General features: G+C 34.6%; 3 protein-coding genes across 3 annotated transcripts; 2 read left to right on the forward strand and 1 right to left on the reverse strand.

Moving 5' to 3' along the window:
- LOC109718569 (D-xylose-proton symporter-like 3, chloroplastic) lies at positions 2330-7415 on the reverse strand. The gene is made up of 14 exons (XM_020244862.1): positions 7093-7415; positions 6880-6989; positions 6704-6782; positions 6514-6573; positions 6338-6404; positions 6016-6140; positions 5079-5180; positions 4486-4863; positions 4336-4383; positions 4150-4212; positions 3775-3855; positions 3506-3604; positions 2980-3117; positions 2330-2645 (listed from the first exon to the last, which is right to left on the reverse strand). The coding sequence occupies exons 1-14, from the start codon at positions 7366-7368 to the stop codon at positions 2511-2513; spliced, it is 1761 nt and encodes a 586-aa protein (XP_020100451.1). The 5' UTR covers positions 7369-7415; the 3' UTR covers positions 2330-2510.
- On the forward strand, positions 10833-17616 carry LOC109718575 (tropinone reductase homolog At1g07440-like). The gene is made up of 6 exons (XM_020244867.1): positions 10833-10912; positions 11793-12000; positions 12795-13011; positions 13097-13203; positions 13416-13714; positions 17501-17616. Exons 1-5 carry the CDS (start codon positions 10833-10835, stop codon positions 13590-13592), a joined length of 789 nt encoding a protein of 262 aa, XP_020100456.1. The 3' UTR covers positions 13593-13714; positions 17501-17616.
- On the forward strand, positions 15273-17598 carry LOC109718573 (tropinone reductase homolog At1g07440-like). The gene is made up of 5 exons (XM_020244866.1): positions 15273-15489; positions 15651-15858; positions 16679-16895; positions 16984-17090; positions 17196-17598. Exons 1-5 carry the CDS (start codon positions 15410-15412, stop codon positions 17370-17372), a joined length of 789 nt encoding a protein of 262 aa, XP_020100455.1. The 5' UTR covers positions 15273-15409; the 3' UTR covers positions 17373-17598.

The raw sequence follows: 18909 nt of genomic DNA on the forward strand, positions 1-18909 counted from the left end.
ACCTCGGGTGTCACCGATTTTGATTTTTTAACTATCTAATTTTTAAAAATTTTTATTTTGCCACCCCACCTTTTAACTTATTTGATTTGAGCCCGTCAAAAATTCTTTAATTTTAAATTTTGAATCCATCGATTTTTTTTATAAATTTAGTTAGTATATTTTTCGTAATTCATGCAATTATTAAACTTGTAAAAATAAGTAATTAGTTTAAATTTTATATTAAAAGAATTGTCAAATGGCTTAAATTAGATAAATTAAAAGGTGAAATATTAAAATCAAAATTTTAAAATTTTGGATTGTCGTATCAAGATACACTATAATTCAAGTAAGTTCTGCACGTAAATTATAAAGAAAGTATATAATTTAAGGGTCCGGCTGGAATACTATTGATAGCACCAAACGTTTGGTGCTATCGAGTTTCCCGCCGTTACATTTAATTCTTGACTATTTTCAGTCGTTAGATTTTACTATTCAACTAATAACACGTTCAATCCTAAAAGGCCCATATCATTCTTACCGTATATTTTTTCATCAAAGAGCCGAAAATCTAATATCACCAAGAGCTTGGTGCTATTAATAGTATTCCAGCCTAGTTCTATAATTAAATACATTAATTTATTTGTTCCATATTATACAAAAGGCTCCTAGATATATAAAAAAAGAGTATTACTATAGGGGAGCGGTGCACGAGATAAAGTAATACACCACGCGCATGCAACAGCGAGGAAAGAGCGACAAAGGGGCGACGAGCACGAGGCAAGGAATTCAACCTCGACCGTCCGATGGAGATCGGACGGGTGCGAGAGGGTTTGGCGTTTTGCGCGGGAGATTGTTGATGAGAAGGGAGGAGATTTGTGTATCTTCGAAGGAGAGGGGGCGTGCGGGGAAGGAATTTCGAGCCCCCCTTTTGTGTTTATTATTATTAATAATTATTAATAATTACTGCGTCATAGAGAGCTTGAAGTGGGCCCCACCACCCAACGGATTTGTGCAGGTGTGACACGTGGCAGCTCAGGAAGATTTTGCAGTGGCAGGCTCACGCGTTTGGGGAGCTTGACTATTCCAACTATGGGCTAAGCCCCTGTGCTAGTCCAATATTGTGATTTAATCCCTTTTTTACACATTTTAGTCCCTAAACTTTCATTTGCCTTGCAAAATTTGACTTTAAAATTTTTATAAAGAATGAATTTTGTCATAAAAGGAGTAAATTGGTCATGCTATAAAGTAATTCAGAATTTTTTATAAATCAGGAACTAAAACTTAAATATATGTAAAATTTTAGTGGCTAAATTATTTAAATAAAAACAGGTGAGTACATTGAGTTTCCATACACTAACCCTTCCTCTTTAGAGAGAGAAATTTTTACATGCATCTACTGTATTAGTTCGATTATGCACTGCTCATCTATTTTGAAAAAAAGATAGTATATTATTGGCTTCATTTTTTTTCAAAATAAATTCAGCCGAAAATATAAAACAATAAAGCTTCAAACTTGAGACCTCGAGTACTAATTATCAAGTTCTTTGTCACTTATACTAAAAACGGTCTATAGTTGTATTTGTTTTTCGATAATGAGAAACATAAGTTTTGTGACCCTAAAGCTTGCAATGAAACTTAAACTCGAAATCTCATCCTTCCACTCCTTATTCGTGACTACTAGTACTGGAAATCCTAGTTGTTTGGCTCGTTTGAGAATTTAAATCAGTGATCGAACTAAACTAAATAATGGTTAATAGATGAGCGGTGCATCGCTATACGAATGCACTGGGTGCATGGAATACTTTGCAAGTCTCATAGGGAGTCCAAATTCGGCAAAGATAAGTGCCGCACCACCGACTTTCACGCTTGGATATTGTGAAAATGTTGAAACCGGCGCTAAAAGATTTTTGCCAGTTAGTATATAACAATTGATAATTCTTTCACGCAATGTTTGGTTTGAAAATTTTTAGTTTAAACAAATGAGAAGCATTGAATTCACAACTTAATTTGTACATGTTACCCTCACTGTATTTGATTACAGATAGTAAAAGTTCGTCCAAAATGAAACCTTTTTTTTTATGAGAAAATAGTAATTCGTTTAGGCAACGATCCAGAAGAAAGTCCCAACCAATCAACAAAACTACTGGTTACAAATAACATCTTGTGTTCATTGTTTATTATATTTATTTGTTAGATAAGCAGTGTGTGTTCGAGCCCACATTAGGTTCAAAATGTCTATTAAAAAAATATTTCATTCTGTCACTCGACAAAATGTTTTGCAAGAAATGAAGTGTAAGGATGCGAAAGTAAACTTTGTGAAGTTAAGATACCTATATCAAGATGTTCTACGTTCAGGGAAGCTGATCACATTTTTAAACTTTCGGTAGTTATAAAATAACAATATCCAACGCGAAAAGTGAAAACACTTTACATATAACACATCAGACGTTCATCGACTGCAGGAAAAATGATGCTTGATTTGGAGAAAAAGGACAAACAACAAACAAAGATGTGGGATTGATCAAATTCCTTCATTTTAGTATCTTTGATTCGATTTCCTCCAAACTCAATCCTTTTGTCTCGGGAACCTTGAAGAGGACGAATAACAGTGAGAGCAATGCAATGCCCCCGAAGAGGAGGAAAATGTTATCCGGGCCCAGTAGCTCCTGCAAAAGAAAAGTGCTTGCCGGTAAAGCGCTTGTAGATTCACTCCAGGATGATTCGAAACTTTATACAAGAAATCATAGTAAAGATGGGTAACTTGCTTCCTGGAGAGTAAATACTGTAGAGTATCGATCTTGTAAGTTGAGATTTTGCATCTTTTCGAGTTATGTAATAAAGATTCTGGAGGGATATACATCTAATAGACACTACAATACATATTATCATGGTGCCTCTGTTGGACGAATGATTCTATAAAAATGGAGAATTAAACAGGAATTGCATCAAACACTCGCATGTATTGATCATTAAGCAATAAATGTTTTTGAGCGGGAATACCTTCAATGGTGAGAAAGCAAAGGTTACTAAAGCATTTGATCCGAAATTGACGAGGACTGCGAGACTGATTCCACGGCCTCTTGTACGGAGTGGAAAAATCTCAGACACCATCAGCCAACTTATTGGACCAAATGATACCTGTAATTAGGGAAAATATAATCAACATTAATCATCATTAGTTAAGTGCATTTTATTAGGGGAGTTGAGAGTACACTTAATTCAATTTTGATGATAGCTTAAAGATAAGAATAAATATATCGAAGGTTCATAAGTAAAATGTTCCACTCTGTTATTGTAGTTAAAAAGGAGTTGTATGTGGAATAGTACTAATACCATTTATCAACTGCCTCAATGATACTTCTATAACAAGACAGTGAGACACATTCAGAAATCAAAATAGACATCAGTGAACAAAGCAGATGATATCCAATACTATTCACATGAACAGTAATTTCTAAACTAATATGTTATCTGAGAGAGAGAGAGAGAGAGAGAGAGAGAGAGAGAGAGAGAGAGAGAGAGAGACCTGGTAGGACCCAACATAAAGGAGTAGAGCACCGACTGCAACCAGTGGAAAACCAGCAAGAATCTTGTAGTAAGCTGCAAGAAGGAACAATGACACCACCTGCACCACTCACGAAGTATAAGAACTCAATCCCTTTGACGATCACAACACACTTTGATAACAAAGTAAGCAGATAGACTCAAGAGTACTCATCATCATTAATATTTTCCTAGTTCTTAGAACCATTAGTAATGTTTTTCAAATAAGGATGTAATAGAAGAAATACACACAATTCCACCAACGCCTCCTATCAACAGTGGGCGCCTTCCGAGGCTGTCAACCTTTAGAACAGCTATCCCTGTCATAACCAACTGCAGCAAGAACAGAATAATTATGACCTAGATAACATATTTTAAAATAGCATTATAGAGGTAACATGTAATTTAATAACAGAATACTAAAACAAGAAAAACCTGGTAATTTTATAACAAGCTCATCAACTTTGATGCAATTTGATTATAAAAATTTTGGACTTCAATTCGAGGTGAAGGATGAGTCAAAGTGCTAATTTGTCATCAAACCGCAAATGAGTGTAGTAGTTATATATGAATCAGGTTTCAGAAAAAAGAGGCTCAAATGACAAATAGCTAATATATCAAGGGTACCTTGAATAGCCCGATCACAACTGCAACCCTCGCAGCGTCAGATGCAGCTGAAAATCCAGCACTCTGTAAAACTCGATATGTATATTAGGAGGAAGAACAAAATGAGAGAGAATATAAGAAGATAACCCATTTCATAGCAAAACACCGGGAAATTAGTATCACAAAAAAAAAAAATTATTGAAGTACCTGAAGTATTGAGGCCGCATAGTACAAAACGCTAGGTTGACCTGTTATCTGTCAGAAATAAGTTCAATTCACTTAGCTACAAGAAGCTTATTTATAATCACCATACCAAATAAATTGTTAATGCATGTTTACGGGCAAAAAAGTTAACACCTGCTGAAAGAGAACTAACCCTCCACCGATGATGAAGGCCTTTAAACTAGCACCTTCGAACACCTCCCAGAAACTTCCCTCCTGTTCTTGTTCAGCATAAGCAGACTTGAGAGAGACTAAGGTATCGTCTATCTCTCTCTCTGATATCTTATCACCAGCTGGACGGCCCCTTAATTTTGCCAAAGCATTAATGGCCCTTTCCTTATATTCCGCCAAAGGTCCTTTGCCTTGAACTGCTCTAAAAAGTAACCATCTTGGAGAAGGTGGCAAAACCCACATCCCTAACCCCATTATAACTGCAATAGGGGCACTAAAACTATACATGTAACGCCACCCTCCAATAACATTAATCTGAGCACTTCCCACAAGGTAACCCAACTGCAAGAACAATGAAATGTCTATTAGATTATAACATAACATTGAACATTCAAACTGATAGGGTGTCGCCTGGGTAGCCGCAGTAGTTATACATAAATTAGAAACAGGCAAGTCATATTGTATAACACATCAGGTCGGTAAATAGTATCAAGGGAATCACAGTAATTCCAATGATGGAAAAAGGGAAACACTATTAACATGGGTATCATACTTACCAGAATTCCGAGTACGATGAAAAGCTCCTTCAGAGAAATCAAGGTTCCACGTATTTGCGATGGGGAGGTCTCTGCAATATAAAGAGGAGCACCATGCATCGCCTATAATAGAATAATGATCAGTATAACTGAGAAAGAGATCTATTGGATAAAACTTAGTAATCTTGGTTTCTTCATGAGATGCAGTTCAATGTCAAAAGTCACATAGAAGCCGAAAACAGTAATTTTCTTTTAAGGCCTCCTTGGTGACAGTTCCGTTGATTAAAATGAGATAAGAGTTCTAGTGCTTAAGCCCTACATGTTATATTCTAGGTAGTTCAACAAGTAAGAAAAAGAATTATGCTCAAGAAGATTGCGCCTAATTGATAGTTTAGGATGTAGACTGTACAGCAAGCTAGTTCTGTTTGGCCTGATTTTTTCAAACAGATTCTCTATCCGAGTGTTAGAAGCCAGGCAAGCAAATGAAATTTTGTAGATTTTCCTTTGGTGAAAAGCTGATATGAGCTTCTAGGTCAAAAAGCATATGCTCGCTATAGAAATTTAGCTTCTGCCTTATCTTACTATTGTTCAGGGATCTTAATGAAGATCTTGTCCTTACTTCTTTAAACAATACTCTATTTCTCTAAAAGGTATCAGCAGCTCCGTACTTTAATAGAACTACAGAAGCTCCAGTTCAAACAACCAAGCTTTTAATTGTAGGCTGTAGCAGCCATCTTCTGAAAGACCTCTACTCAAGAAGCAGCAGCAAAGAACTTGGTAAACAAAGAGTTTGAAATTTCTAGCCAAAGGACGCTGTTAGCCTTCGGGATCTTTTCAAGAAAAACTGCAGCTGCTTCTTCACACAAAATGATTTAGGTTGTATTCTCTACATTTGGTTCAACTGTGTCGAGAAAAAAATGAACACACAAAGATAAAAGATCTTGTCAGTGCTACTCACCAAACCAATACCAATGCCATAAATAAGCCGACCTATAATGAGAACTGCGAGGTTAGGGGCATATCCAGTGATCAAGCCACCGGTAATGTATAGTGCAGAAGCTGTTATCAGCTCCATTCTTCTTCCTACAGCAAGTCCATGGAATTAGTTAAAACTCTGCGGCAGCAAATCTGCCACTTTAAACTTCAGAGGGATAAATTCAAAAATTAAAACTTTTGGGGAAAAACCCGCCATTTTAAAACTTTCCAGTAGTTTTTATGAATTATCCCCCAACAAAAAACAAAAAAAAAAAAGAAGCCCAAAAGGAATTTAGATATAGTACCTAGAAAATCAGCAATGGGATAAGCAATGATAGAGCCAGCAAGAGCTCCATACAGGGAACCGCTCACCTAAATTGAACACAAATAGTACTGTAGCAGATCAACAATTGAGCTCATTTGAGATCGAACAAGGACTAATAATTCAGGGGGAAAAAATACAATGAATCCGAAGAATTACCACAAGACCAAGCTGTACGGCCGAGAGATTGAACCAATTGGTACCACTCAGATCAGCAGACTGAAAAGCAAAATTGGACATCGCAATGAGTAGAAGCTCCTCCATGAAGGCGATCGACGATGACGATGATGAAGAGGACAAAGAAAATGGTGGTGCTGATGACGACGACGATGATGATGAATAAACTCACCTGCAAAGAGATGGAAGCACCGGATGTGGCCCCAATATCGTACCCAAAAAGGAGTCCCCCCAACGCCGGGAACAAAAACCTGAACAAAATTAGCCATCCAAAAGAAACCTTACAAAATCGTTCCGATGATCATAATCCGACACTCAATACCACATCCACACACAAACAAATCTTACGGGAGAAGCACGGAGGGCCAATTGAAGCTCTCCTGCCGATCCGCGGCATCTCCAGCGGTATCAGGAGGAGGAGAATGCGACGAGTATTCGCCTTGCGCTTGAGATCGAACCTAAGCTTCAGGAATCAAAAAGAGATGAGCGCGCGCGCGCGCGCGCGAGAGAGAGAGTCTCGGAGAATCGAGTAATGGAACTGGAGATTAGAGATTAGGGTACCCGGAGGCGAGGAGCGGAGGAGGAGGAGGAGGAGGAGGAGGAGGATGGGAGGAGAGGGGCAGCTTGGGAAATTTGGAAAGAGCAGGACTCCATTTTCGCCGTCTTCGTCGTCGTCGTCGTCGTCGTCGGCGGCGGCGGCGGCGGCGGAGGGAGGTGGCGGAAATGGCGGCGGCGGCGGAGGAAGGAAAAGGTTGGGGAGGGGAAGAGAGAGGCGGAGGGTCGGTAGCGTTTTGAGGGAGAGGGCGAGGAGGGGAGGAGGAGACGAAGGCTCGCCATTGGTTTAAGCTTTTTTGTTTTGTTTTTTTGTTCACTCTCTCTCTCTCTCTCTCTTCCTCTTTTTTATATTTATTTATAAAATTGTATTAAAATAAAAAAAAAAGTCACGTTTGTTGACTCCAGCGCACGGAGAGAAATTTGTGCGGACGAGCTCCATACACCAGGGCACGGATATTGTAGCCTGCGCTGAACCGGTTGCGCCACGTCATTCTGTGAACCGCACAGTCCTCGTGAATGAGTAGATTTGAGGCCTTGGCCTTTTAAAATTCAAAATATAAAAAATTATTACAATTTACAAAATATTATTTACTCGATAATTTATACATGGTAAGAATGACATATATGCAATGATTTTTTCATCGGAATTATTCTTTCATATTTCAGTATTTATCATCAATTTATTTTAACTTTTAAATTAGTATAAAAAAATTTAATTTTTTTAAAACTCTAAAAATAATGAAAAATTATCTGAATAATATATATTTCCATTAAAGATGATTTTCTCTAGAAAATGTCTTTTACCATAAAATTATACTGTTCATATAATTTTATATCAATTTAAAAATTTCGACAGTTATCTTATTTTATATAAAATTTTACATAGTTTTATAATTTTTTTTTTCAACGAAATCTCTTACTTACCTGTTGAATGATAAAAAATTAAGTAAAGAACTTTGGTGTACAAGACAATGTCATAGTTAGTAGGCAATTATTCTCCTTTGTGCACTTTAAAGGATCGGTCCAAAGATGACGTGGTAGACTAAGTCCAAGGAACTATCTCCAGTAGTAAGAGCATAAATTGTTACTGTGGCAAACAACCTAATTTTTGGCAGGTTTTAATTGATTTTTGCATAAAAAGCCAAAAATTTCTGAAAAAAGACACATGGTTTATTAGTAAAATTAATATTTATAATATACAGCGAATTTTGTAATCTTTGTCCTGTGAGTAATGAAAATAACTTTTTAAATCTTAATTAATTCTCTTAATTGTAGTTTACTTGGTGTTCTCAGTTTCTACACTTTTTTTTTTTTTTACTTTGTTAAACATTTAATTAAATTTTAAATTTATAGTGATTCCTAAATTGTTAATAAATGATAGAACGCGATGAATATTAAGTTTCTTGCTAATTATATTATGGAGTACCAATAAAGTGATACCATTTCTGTGACTACTGATCAGATTCATTGAATCTCGTTAACTTAAGTCAATAATAATCAGATTTAATAAAATATTTATTAATATTAAAATCAACTATGTGAATACTACTATTATAATTATTATTCAACGGCCAATAAAGCCCATGGGCCTTGACATTTTGAGGAGCTTCAAATGTAAATTGTAATATGAATTTACGCTGCGGAATTTGGGTTTCCTCGGCAAAGCCATACAAAAAAAAAAATTTTGGGCTAGATTTTTTTTTTTTTTTTTTTTTTTGGGGGGTGGCGGGGGGGGGAATGGCAATGCAGATTGTTTTAAACTTTTGGCTTGAGTATATTCAAAAACTAAATTTTAAACGTAAAATAATATTTAAACACTGCACACAAATTTAAATAAAATGAGAAGCTCTCCACTGATATCACCTTATAATTTTTACATATTTCTTCTTCCTGATTTATTCAAAATTTGTTAACAATCATTCGAGTTTATTTCTCGTATAGAAACAAAAACTCCGGAAATCACAAGCTTTCCATTTAAATATAAATCACTCTAATTACATTTACACCATCAAATAATTTTTTAGGACTCTTTTAATATGAATTTATGATAGATAAAATGATAATTCGAATCCGTTTTGGACTATTGAAATACTATATATCGGATATATAATATTAATGTCGATATAATATTATTACGAAAAGGTGCTTTTTAGAAATTTATTATATTATATATATATAATAGACTATCGATGTACCAAGTCCTTGGTACTTGAGTTTTCTACGTTAGATTCTACCCTTTGATCTTTTATCCGTTTAGATTCATACTATTAAACAACACCCACTACTCTAGGGGACACTCGTATATTTGAACGCGGGGGCCACTATCATCTGAACGCACATCTTTTCATCCAACGGCGAAAAAGTACAAGGGTGGTACTATGATAGTATAGTAGCAAAAAATACTACTTATATAAATTTATATATATATATATATTGAAAGTATATTATATATATATATTATAGAGTCCGGATATTATGTAATTAATAGTACGCAGCATTTGGTGCTACAAGTTATTCGCCTTTCGATCTACCTTTTTTAATCCCTTCTTCCGTTGATGCTACTATTCGGAACCAACACCCACTCAACCTAGGCGGTGCACACATCTAACCAAAATCTCTTAATTATTGCCAAAACTTGGTCGCACAAGTTGACTTGGTACATTAATAGCCATAGTAGCCAGTTTATATATATATATATATATATATATACAATTATTTTTCCAACAAAAAACTTCAAATTTGATTTATTTTTATTTATTATCAAGTGATCAATAGGTACGGCCATGTAGGCCATATAAAGAGACGACAAAGCCAAACGTGTGCATTGGAACAACCGCAAAGTATTTAGATGGAAACAAATAAAATTATTATTATTTTTTCTTAAAAATAATTTATTATTTTTGGAAGGTTATTAAAATCCAAATTATATATAATACAAACAAAACAATCAATCAAAGGTAAAATTGCTTGAAGTCCCTCTCAACCGTGGTCCTTTTTGAAATGACCTCTCAACTACATTCTTTTTGTTTGACATAATTTTTTTCAATTCTTTTTTTGAACTTCATTATTTTTAGCCGATCATAATAAAGATTATGTTATATTTAATGTAAAACATAACAACATTTTTTTACATTAAACAGGACACTACAATTTAAATTAAAAAAAAATACAAAAAAAAATATTATAGTGCAAGAACCAATGGGGGTTCTCAATAAATATGAAGTTTTTTTAGAACGAAGCTCATGCATGCATGTATGTATGTGTTTAGCAGAGAGTGGGTAGGGAATAAATGGCCGTAGCTGTTGCTTAGAGTGGTGCGTTTTGAAGAAGCCCCACTAATTCAAGCGTGGTTGTAATACAAAACTGCATGTGAACTTCTACTTATAAAAGCTAGCACAGGAGAGAAAGAAAGAAAGGAAAAAAAAGAAAAAGAAAAAAGAAAAGGAGTTTGTAGGTAAAAGTGCATGCTTCTGAGAAAAGCAAGTGTTGGCTTAAATGGACCAGCATCCTGTCCTATGGCGGGAGGCCATGTGAGCCGAGTCATGTTCGAAATGGCGTGAGACTGGGTTGGGCCGAGTCATGTTCGAAGTGGCGTGAGGCCAGGTGGGCTAAGTCACAATCGAGACCCGTGGGCGTTGTTTCTGTACGCTTTAAGTGAATTGGTTGCGTATTTCTAACCGCTCGAGCTTTTGGGATTAATGGTTAGCACTAACGATCCGACAGCAAGATCTAGAGAGAGAGAGGGGATGGTTTGTAGTAATAGAGGAGAGAGATGGACTTTAGCTGGAACAACGGCTCTGGTCACAGAAGGCACCAAAGGAATTGGGTATAGTAGTATAATAATAATAATAATAATAATAATGATAATAATCCATATGAATTCTCACTTCTTCATATCTTTTCTTTTCTTTTTTTGTCACCGCAAAAACAAAAAAAACAAGAGCACATGGTTGATGATTTTATAATTAAATTTGTGTTATTATTGGTTTTTTTGCTTGTTTATGTCACTTCATCAAAAAATGCATTTCTTTTTCTTTTGAAGAGAAGTGGATCGAAAATTTTGTGGAGTTTAAGGTATATAAAGGAGAGGTTGATCTTAAATTTTGTAAAGAATAAGTTATATGTCTCCGTTTGGTTCGTATATAAGCAAGAACTAGTTATTAAAGGGATAGGTACAAATATGAAAATAAGAAAAATAACATTAATTTAGATGAAAATTAGATTGTTCCTCAGGATAAGAAAAATAGTGTTTGAATAAATAATATGGAATAAGAAAATAGTGGGTAGTTATATATAGAAAATGAAGGTATTGGTGGGGATAATTATACCAGCTTATTTCAGATACCCGAGAGCTACTATTCTCGAATAAAAAAATAGCGTTTGGATATAAAGGGTGGGATAAGGAGTTATTCCACCCCTTATCCCCAATCCAAACCGGGCCTGCTCATGATCATCAGGGAACAAAAAAGGTCTAGGCCCACTTGGACTTGAATGTGAATGCAAATCACAAAAAGAGAAAAAATAATAATAATAAATTAGGAGGTTGCATTTTGTATGGAGGAAATTTATTTGGTGTGATTAACTATCTTGCCTGGATTTCTATTAGACTCTCTGACATGCACCTAAAATCCGTAATTAATATTATTTATCTATTCTTGGCTACTTTAAGTTTTATATATTTGCTTTGAATTGAAAATTTTATCCAGGCATGCCATTGTCGAAGAGTTAGCAGGATTTGGTGCAACAGTACATACATGTTCTAGGAATGAAGCAGACCTCCAGAATTGCTTGGAGAAATGGGAAAAGATGAACTTGAAAGTCACTGGATCAGTGTGCGATGTCTCTTCTAGGAGTGAAAGAGAGAAGTTAATGGAGAGGGTTCAATCCATTTTTCATGGAAAGCTCAACATCCTTGTACGTAATATATAACTATCTATCACCAACCACCCCTAGTACAAGTAGTAAAGGACTTAATGATCGGTACCTAATGTTTCAAATTTGAACTCTAATTATTTCACATTTTTAGATAATTTTTTTCTAAAAAAACATGACCGAAGTGATAAGTTATCTATAGTTTTTCCTAGTATTACAACATTCTATCAAAAGTTATTTAAGTTTATGTGACATGGATAGGGAATGAGCTGAGTTTTACAGCTCCAAGTAACTTGCTTTGAGTGAAGAGTATAATTTATCCATTTTTTTCTTTGGTTTTTTTTGGTTTTTGTTTTAGTCCTTTTTTGTTTCGGTTGTTTTTTATGTTTTTCGAGACTGCATTGCCCTAAAAGTTATTTAAGTTTCTGTGTCTAAGCATAAAGAGATAAGTGGTGCACAAAGTACGTGTTTTCCAAAGAACTCAATAGCTGTTATTAATTTGCCTTCGAACCGCATATATTTTTAAGAAATAGCTACTAAAATTAACAATTAAGAGATCCATTAATCCATGTTTGTCTGTTTCACTGGTTAGAGCTACTATACTTTTATGAGCATAAGTTTTTTTGTACTCATAAATTTTCGGCCATTAGATAAAAATATATGCGGTTAACATGATAGTAGTCCTCTAGGGTTGAGTCGGTGGTTGATTGAATAGTATGATTTAACGGGTGAAAATGATCAAAGGAACATATCGAATGTCCGAAAACTTATAAGTATAAAAGGACTTATATTATACTTATAAAAATATAGTAGCCTGACTCGTGTTTCACGCGCAGGTTAATAATGCAGGAATAATCCGCATGAAGTCAACAACAGAGCACACAGCAGAGGACTACTCTGTTACCATGGCCACAAATTTTGAATCTGCTTTCCATCTGAGCCAATTAGCTCACCCCCTTCTTAAGGCATCAGGGAAGGGCAATATTGTCTTTATATCCTCCATTGCAGGGATCATAGGGTTCCCTTCTTTCTCCATCTATGCAGCAACTAAAGGTAGATAGATACATGTGAATTTGAAAAAAAAAATTTTGTTTAACTAAATTTTGATATGCTTGATGTTTGGTTTTCCTCTGATCAGGAGCGATGAATCAAGTCACAAAAAATCTGGCTTGCGAATGGGCAGGCGACAATATACGCGTAAATTGCGTAGCTCCAGGACCAATCAGAACTCATATCGTGCAATCGGTGCTGCTCTGATATTATTTTAAATTTATATAAAATAATAATTATTTTTTAATATATTTTTAACATTTATATTCAACAGATATATAACTCTTATAATTTTTATTGGATTGGAGAACAAACGATTCTCCAATTACTGAACAGTTCTACTAATGTGCGAGTGAATATTAGCGAATTAATTGCTTCTCTTCTTGTTAATTGTTATCCTTCAATAGCTACATAGAAATGAGGAGCTCATGGCCAGAGAATTTGTTCGGATTCCGCTCGGGCGAATCGGCGAGCCGGAGGAGGTGGCTTCGACGGTGGCTTTTCTTTGCATGCCTGCCGCGTCGTACATCACCGGCCAAGTCATCTGCGTCGACGGCGGCCGCACAATCAACGGTGCTTCCTAGTGTCCTCCCTAGCAGGTTTATGAAGCTGCAGAAACTTTTATTTAGGTGTTGAAACTTGGAACTAAGCTTCAGATATGTAGAAGCTCTAAGCATAGTTATGGAATTGGATGTGTTGCGTTTAGGTTCATTTCAAATGTGNTAACTATAGGGGTGAGTCAACACAGGTCTCTGAGGGATAAAAAAGTATATATATATATTTTTTATATTAACTTTTTATGTGGGATAAATAAAAAATTTTAAAAATTTTAAAGGGCACGTAAGCAATTGCCTCATGATTGTTTATGTCATATAATGGCTACATAAATAGTAATAATACATAACATGGGATCGATGTGACTACGTATTATTGTGTGAAAAAGTCATAAATAAAGTGATTGTTGTGATCAAATCAGTCACTCAAAAACTGCCAAGGTAGATTTTTCTCTCGCTGTCTTAGTATGTATTATGTAGAAGTTTCAGCATAACATTTGACCATCATTATCGACCGTTCCTATCGTAAATAGTAAAAAATTTGATAGTTGATACTCGAGATTTCGAGTACGAATCCTAATTGATTTACATTTTCAACTAAGTTTATTTATAAATAAATATTTTCAACGAAAGGTGTTAACTACATATCTTTCTCAAAAAAAAAAAAAAACATTTGACCATCGTTATTGCATCATCTATGGAGAAGCAGGATCGATCGATCTCCACCATTGGATCCAATTAATTTATTTTTTCGCATGACATTCTTTCATATTTTAATTTTTTTAATAAAAAATAGTATATTATCTATTAATTTCATTCATTAAATAAATAAATTTATCTACAAAATATAGAGATAGTTGAGGCCTCAAGAAGACTACGTACATTCCACACCTAAGTGCCCAGGAAAAAATAAATATTAAATTACTATTAACTTTGTTAAATTTAATAATTTTAATTACTTTAATTGAATAAAATTAAAATAACTAGAACTAGTAGTTAATAGTAGCGTTAAATTTAATTATATTTCTAATTTATAAAAGTATAACAACTTAAATAGAAGAAAAGTTGTTGGTATGCCGGCCGAAAAATTATATAGTCAAGAGCCTATTTTGGAACGGCATATAGTTTAAGGGTGTTCTCAGTGAATTTGAATTTGTTAACCTTAATTAAATAGAAATTAAATTTTGGAAAAAAAAAAAAACAAAAAAAAAAGATTTGACATTGCTGGTAGAGTTTTAACACCTTTCTTGTTGGATTCGAACTTGAAATCTTAGGTAATCATCAAATTCTTTATCACTTGCGCTAAGAATAGTTGCTTACGTCTCTCTTGTTTTTTTTTTTTTTTTTGAGAGATAGGTAGCATGCTACCTGCTTCGTTTATTTCATTTAAAAATAAACTTAGCCGAAAATATAAATCAATTAGGATTCGAACTTGGGACCTCGAGTACCAACTACCAAGTCTTTTGTCACTTGCTCTAGAGACGGTCAGTTACGGCTCTCTTGTTTGTGTTTTTTTTTTTGAGAGAGAGAGATATGCTACATGCTTCGTTTATTTCATTTAGAAATAAACTTAGCTAGAAATGTGAATCAATTAGGATTCGAACTTGGGTCTCGGATACCAATCACCAAGCTCTTTGCCACTTGCTCTCGGGATGGTCGGTGTTACGTTTCTCTTGTTCGTATGTGTTTATAGGAGAGTGGCTAGAGGATATGTGGCCGTCCATTAATTCGTCCTTTTTTAAGAAGCCCTGCTTTATTGTGAGAAAAAGCGCTTTTCAAAAGAGATAGAGCGACCTAGAGAGAGAGAGAGAGAGAGAGAGAGAGAGAGAGAGAGAGAGAGAGAGAGGATGGATTGTAGTAATAGAGGAGAGAGATGGTCTCTTGCTGGAGCAACGGCTCTGGTCACGGGAGGCACCAAAGGGATTGGGTATAATACTACAATTCACATCAATTCTCACTGTTCATATCTTTTCTTTTTTTTCGAAGTTCTAAACCAGCACTTAATTAGATCACATAAGTAACTTTATTTGTATGCTATAGGTTAATTTACATTTTGTTTATTTGTTCTGAATTGAAAATTTTATTCAGGCATGCCGTCGTTGAAGAGTTAGCAGGATTTGGCGTGACAGTACATGTATGTGCTAGAAATGAAGTAGATCTCCAAAATTGCTTGAAGAGATGGGATGAGATGAAACTAAAAGTTACTGGATCAGTGTGTGATGTCTCTTCGAGAAGCGAAAGAGAGAAGCTGATGGAGAGGGTTCAATCCATTTTCCATGGAAAGCTCAACATACTTGTAAGCAATATAAAACTATATATCTATCTTATTTGTATGTTTTACGTACGTAATATTGAAAGACTATAGATTGATTTATGAAGAAGTTAATTAATGATATGTAGTTTCTAATCATTTCACCAATTGCATCTACTAATAGACGTATAAATTTTACAGAACACTGAAAACAGATAACAATAATAATATTGGTGGAATTGGAAATAAAAAAAATTATAAATTAGAAGAAACTTAGATTTATATTAGCCTTTTTCGCTTGCTTCTAAAACAACTTCTCTCGGTTTGAGAAGAAGAAGCATCAAATTTGATGCTTGGAGTTTTTAGCGACACTATTTGAGCCATGCTAATCTAGCTTCTAGGCTTCTCTCAGCTTGATAGGTAAAAGCTAGCAAGTAGGTAGCTAGTCAAAAATAGTTTCTAGGTTTTAAAAGAAGAATCTCCTATTTGAACTATTTGAGCCACGCTGATCTAGCTATAAATATAAAGCAACAAGAATTTCGGATACCAGCCTTTGAGCCTTCCCTGTACTGGTTATTCTATACAAAAGTTATTACGAGAAAATTAATGAAAGTGTTACGACGGGCGGAAAAAATTAGGAAGCAAAGTGAAAATGAGCCATACGCTAGGGGCCTATATAAAGGTTTTTCGTCCATCAAAAGTCCATGTTCAACTATATATAAGGAGAAAAATGATACATAAATCAAGACATTTTACAACAACTGATCAATAGCTGTTATTTGTCTTTGACGAATATTCTTCTAATCTTTAAAACAGTTATAGGATCCCATTGATTCAAATATATGTTTTTGTTCTCTTTTTTTAGGTTAACAACGCAGGGACAGCCTATAATAAGCCAACTACAGAGTACACAGCTGAGGACTACTCTTTTTTGATGGCCACAAACTTTGAATCTGCTTTCCATTTAAGCCAATTAGCCCACCCCCTCCTTAAGGCATCAGGGAGGGGTAATATTGTCTTTGTATCCGCCATTGCAGGAATTATAGGCTTACCTATTCTCACCATTTACGCAGCCGCTAAAGGTACAAATTTTGAATTCAAATTATGTTTGAATAAATTAATTTGATAGTTCGATATTCGAAATGTTATTAACCGTCTCTTCCTGATCAGGAGCAACGAATCAAGTCGCGAAGAATCTGGCCTGCGAGTGGGCGGGCGACAACATACGCGTAAACTGCGTAGCTCCAGGGCCAATCAAAACTCCACTTATGATACCAGTTACGTTTTCGGACCTTGTTCTTTTGTACAAATTAATAATAGTAATAACTTGCGCTGTTATGTTACTCACTAAGATAATTCTCCTTTTTGTTATTCTTCGATAGATGCTTGACAATGAGGAGTTCACAGCAAGAGAATTTGTTCGGATTCCGCTCGCGCGAATCGGCGAGCCGGAGGAGGTGGCTTCGACGGTGGCTTTTCTTTGCATGCCGGCCGCGTCGTACATCACCGGCCAAGTCATCTGCGTCGACGGCGGCCGCACAATCAACGGTGCTTCCTAGTGCCCTCCTTAGCAGGTTTATGAAGCTGCAGAAACTTTTATTTAGGTGTTGAAACTTGGAACTAAGCTTCAGATATAGATATGTAGAAACTCTAAGCATAGTTATGGAATTGGATGTGTTGCGTTTAGGTTCATTTCAAATGTGTGGTGTGCGTGTATTTTACAAAGTGTTGTTACATATATTGTTTGGTGCTTGGTCACATTCTCGAATAAATTGCTATTTGTGATATGATGATCCACTTAAACTTTCATAGTGCGTTTTGATTGAATTTTTTTTTTTTTTTGAGAAATAATTTGATTGAATTTATAATAGTAAGTTCGCACAAGATTTAACTATCGATTAAATAAATATTGAAATAATTACTAATATATTTTTCAAAACTTTTAAAATATCTTACATATTTTATTTTTTTAATTTTAAATATATTGTTAGTATATTTTTCTGTTATTTAAAAATAATCCTGCTATTACTATTCGTTAAGTCTTTTCGGATTAAATTAGGATTAAATTTCTACCAAAAATAAAAAAAGTCAAAATATCTTTTTTGTCTGTAAGTCAAGAACAAATACGAAATATTAGTGACGGTAGAAGAATATGTTTGAAAGAATAAAAAATTAAAATATTTTTTTTGTCCCTAACTTAAAAATAAATAAGAAAAGTTGATAATGACCAAAAAAAAATATATTTGAAAGAGCAAAATAGTAATTTTATAAAAATAACGGCTGTTCTTAATCGTTTACTAACATAATCTAATTTTACAGATATATTTGAAAGAACTTAAAAAGATAAAAAAAAATAAATTTTGACGAAATAGATAACACGCGAGCCGCTTCATTTATTGAAAAAATAAACTAAGCTATAGGGGTGAGTCAACACAGATCCCTATGGGATAAAAAAGTATATATATATTTTTTATATTAACTTTTTATATGTGATAAATAAAAAATTTTGAAAATTTTAAAAGATACGTAAGCAATTGCCTCATGATCACATAAATAATAATAAAATGTTACATGGGATGGATGTGACTACGTAATGTTGTGTGAAAAAGTCATAAATAAAGTGATTGTCGTGATCAAATCAGTCACTCAAAAACTGTCAAAGTACATTTTTCTCTTGCTGCCCTAGTATGTACTATGTTGAAGTTCAGCATAACATTTGACCATCATTACCGACCGTCTCAAAAACAAATGACAAAAGATGAGCTACGTAGTTGGCATCTGAGATTCAAGTTCAAATCCTAGTTGATTCATATTTCCAGCTAAGTTTATTTTTAAATAAAATAAACGAAGCGGGTAGCATGTTATTTATCTCTCTCAAAAAAAAAAAAACCAGTTAACCATCATTACGGACTGTCTCTATTGCAAGTGGTAAAAGATTTGATAGTTGATACCCGAGATTTCGAGTACGAATCCCAATTAATTCACATTTTAAACTAAGTTTATTTCTAAATAAAATAAACGAAACAAGTAGCATACTAACTACCTATCTCTCTAAAAAAAAAAAAAAACATTTGACCATCGTTATTGCATCATCTA

This window comes from Ananas comosus, linkage group 12, assembly GCF_001540865.1.
Source record: "Ananas comosus cultivar F153 linkage group 12, ASM154086v1, whole genome shotgun sequence".
In the NCBI taxonomy this organism is placed as follows: domain Eukaryota; kingdom Viridiplantae; phylum Streptophyta; class Magnoliopsida; order Poales; family Bromeliaceae; genus Ananas; species Ananas comosus.

What these genes read in the sequence shown, in the direction of transcription:
- LOC109718569 (XM_020244862.1), bottom strand. Translation starts at nt 7,368, where the DNA reads ATGGCGAGCCTTCGTCTCCTCCTCCCCTCCTCGCCCTCTCCCTCAAAA. An exon ending in CCGTACAGCTTGGTCTTGTG is followed by an intron (nt 6,405 to 6,513) that starts GTAATTCTTCGG and finishes TGTTCAATTTAG; the next exon opens with GTGAGCGGTTCCCTGTATGG. An exon ending in TTGTGATCGGGCTATTCAAG is followed by an intron (nt 3,856 to 4,149) that starts GTACCCTTGATA and finishes TTCTTGCTGCAG; the next exon opens with TTGGTTATGACAGGGATAGC.
- LOC109718573 (XM_020244866.1), top strand. Translation starts at nt 15,410, where the DNA reads ATGGATTGTAGTAATAGAGGAGAGAGATGGTCTCTTGCTGGAGCAACG. An exon ending in CATTTACGCAGCCGCTAAAG is followed by an intron (nt 16,896 to 16,983) that starts GTACAAATTTTG and finishes CTTCCTGATCAG; the next exon opens with GAGCAACGAATCAAGTCGCG. An exon ending in AAACTCCACTTATGATACCA is followed by an intron (nt 17,091 to 17,195) that starts GTTACGTTTTCG and finishes ATTCTTCGATAG; the next exon opens with ATGCTTGACAATGAGGAGTT.
- LOC109718575 (XM_020244867.1), top strand. Translation starts at nt 10,833, where the DNA reads ATGGTTTGTAGTAATAGAGGAGAGAGATGGACTTTAGCTGGAACAACG. An exon ending in ATGGAAAGCTCAACATCCTT is followed by an intron (nt 12,001 to 12,794) that starts GTACGTAATATA and finishes TTTCACGCGCAG; the next exon opens with GTTAATAATGCAGGAATAAT. An exon ending in CATCTATGCAGCAACTAAAG is followed by an intron (nt 13,012 to 13,096) that starts GTAGATAGATAC and finishes TCCTCTGATCAG; the next exon opens with GAGCGATGAATCAAGTCACA.